Source organism: Eurypyga helias, unplaced genomic scaffold, assembly GCF_000690775.1.
Source record: "Eurypyga helias isolate BGI_N326 unplaced genomic scaffold, ASM69077v1 scaffold23381, whole genome shotgun sequence".
Taxonomy (NCBI): Eukaryota; Metazoa; Chordata; class Aves; order Eurypygiformes; family Eurypygidae; genus Eurypyga; species Eurypyga helias.
Window position 1 is genome coordinate 9927 of NW_010230480.1, and position 1075 is coordinate 11001.

General features: G+C 47.0%; 1 protein-coding gene across 1 annotated transcript in view; it reads left to right on the plus strand.

Annotated features, from left to right (window-relative positions):
* The window catches only part of FLCN (folliculin), a 10316-nt gene extending 9442 nt beyond the window's left edge, over window positions 1-874 (plus strand). Inside the window, exon 11 of the mRNA XM_010160773.1 lies at window positions 217-874. Coding sequence (XP_010159075.1) covers window positions 217-418 — 202 coding nt within the window. The 3' untranslated portion in view covers window positions 419-874. The remainder of the gene's footprint in view (window positions 1-216) is intronic.
* The last annotated feature ends 201 nt before the right edge of the window (window positions 875-1075 follow it).

Below are 1075 nucleotides of genomic sequence, written 5' to 3' on the forward strand. Positions count from 1 at the left end.
GGGGTGGGACTGGGTGGGCTTTGAGGTCCCTTCCAACCCAAACCATTCTGTGATTTTTCATTTAGAGCATGTGAATAGTTTCCATGGGATACTGTTGGAAGCTTTTCCTGACATTTAGCTGCAGTCAGTACCGAGAGGAGCTAAAATTCGCGCCCATTTCCTGTTGGATACACACGACTCCATTGTAATAGTGACAGGAGTTTCTTTTTTCTGCAGTAAAGTGAAGGTCCTCTTCAAATTCACCAAAGTGGACAGCAGACCCAAGGAGGATACCCAAAAACTGCTGAGCATTCTGGGAGCCGCGGAAGAGGACAACGTCAAGCTTCTCAAGTTCTGGATGACTGGCCTGAGCAAGACGTACAAGTCCCACCTGATGTCAACAGTTCGCAGCCCGACGTCCTCGGAGTCCCGGAACTAAAGGGTGCCCAAACCTCACTTGCTGCCTTCGGATAATCGCAGGACCTCTGCTGAGCCTGCAGCGTGTGCGTTAGGTGGATAGTGAAACTTTGTCACTGTTCTTCTGGTCCTCAAACTAACTTGAAGAGTGACTTGAGTCTTTTCTAATTGCTGTGAGACTGGACTAATAAGTGCTCATAAATAGTGCTGCTGTCTGTCCTGAAACTCAACTAACTCTAAATCCAGACCTCCACACTCAAGACTGAAATACAGCAACACTCAGAACCGGCGTGAATTCCTTAAAATCTCGTGCCACCCTCGTTAAGCGTTATGGTGTTGCAGTAGAACTCGGTTTTTAATTTCATCGGCAAGACTCAGATACCTGTGGCGACATCCAGAACTCTTGGGAGTGGGTATAGTTAATCTCCTCAAATCCCACATAAATCTCCTAAATGCCTGAGAGAACAAGAACCAAAAATAAGTGACACGTCGCAGGGTACGGACCACGTGTGAATCGTTTCAAACCACTTCACGCTCGGATTTGAGACTGTGTTCTGCTGTAGCATAAGTCAGGATTCCCAGTTGGAGTCCTGTCACTCCACTTTATTTATTTATATCTTGCGACGGTTTTGGCCTTTGCTTTGGAAATCTTGCCCGTGAGGGAGAATTGGGATACAGG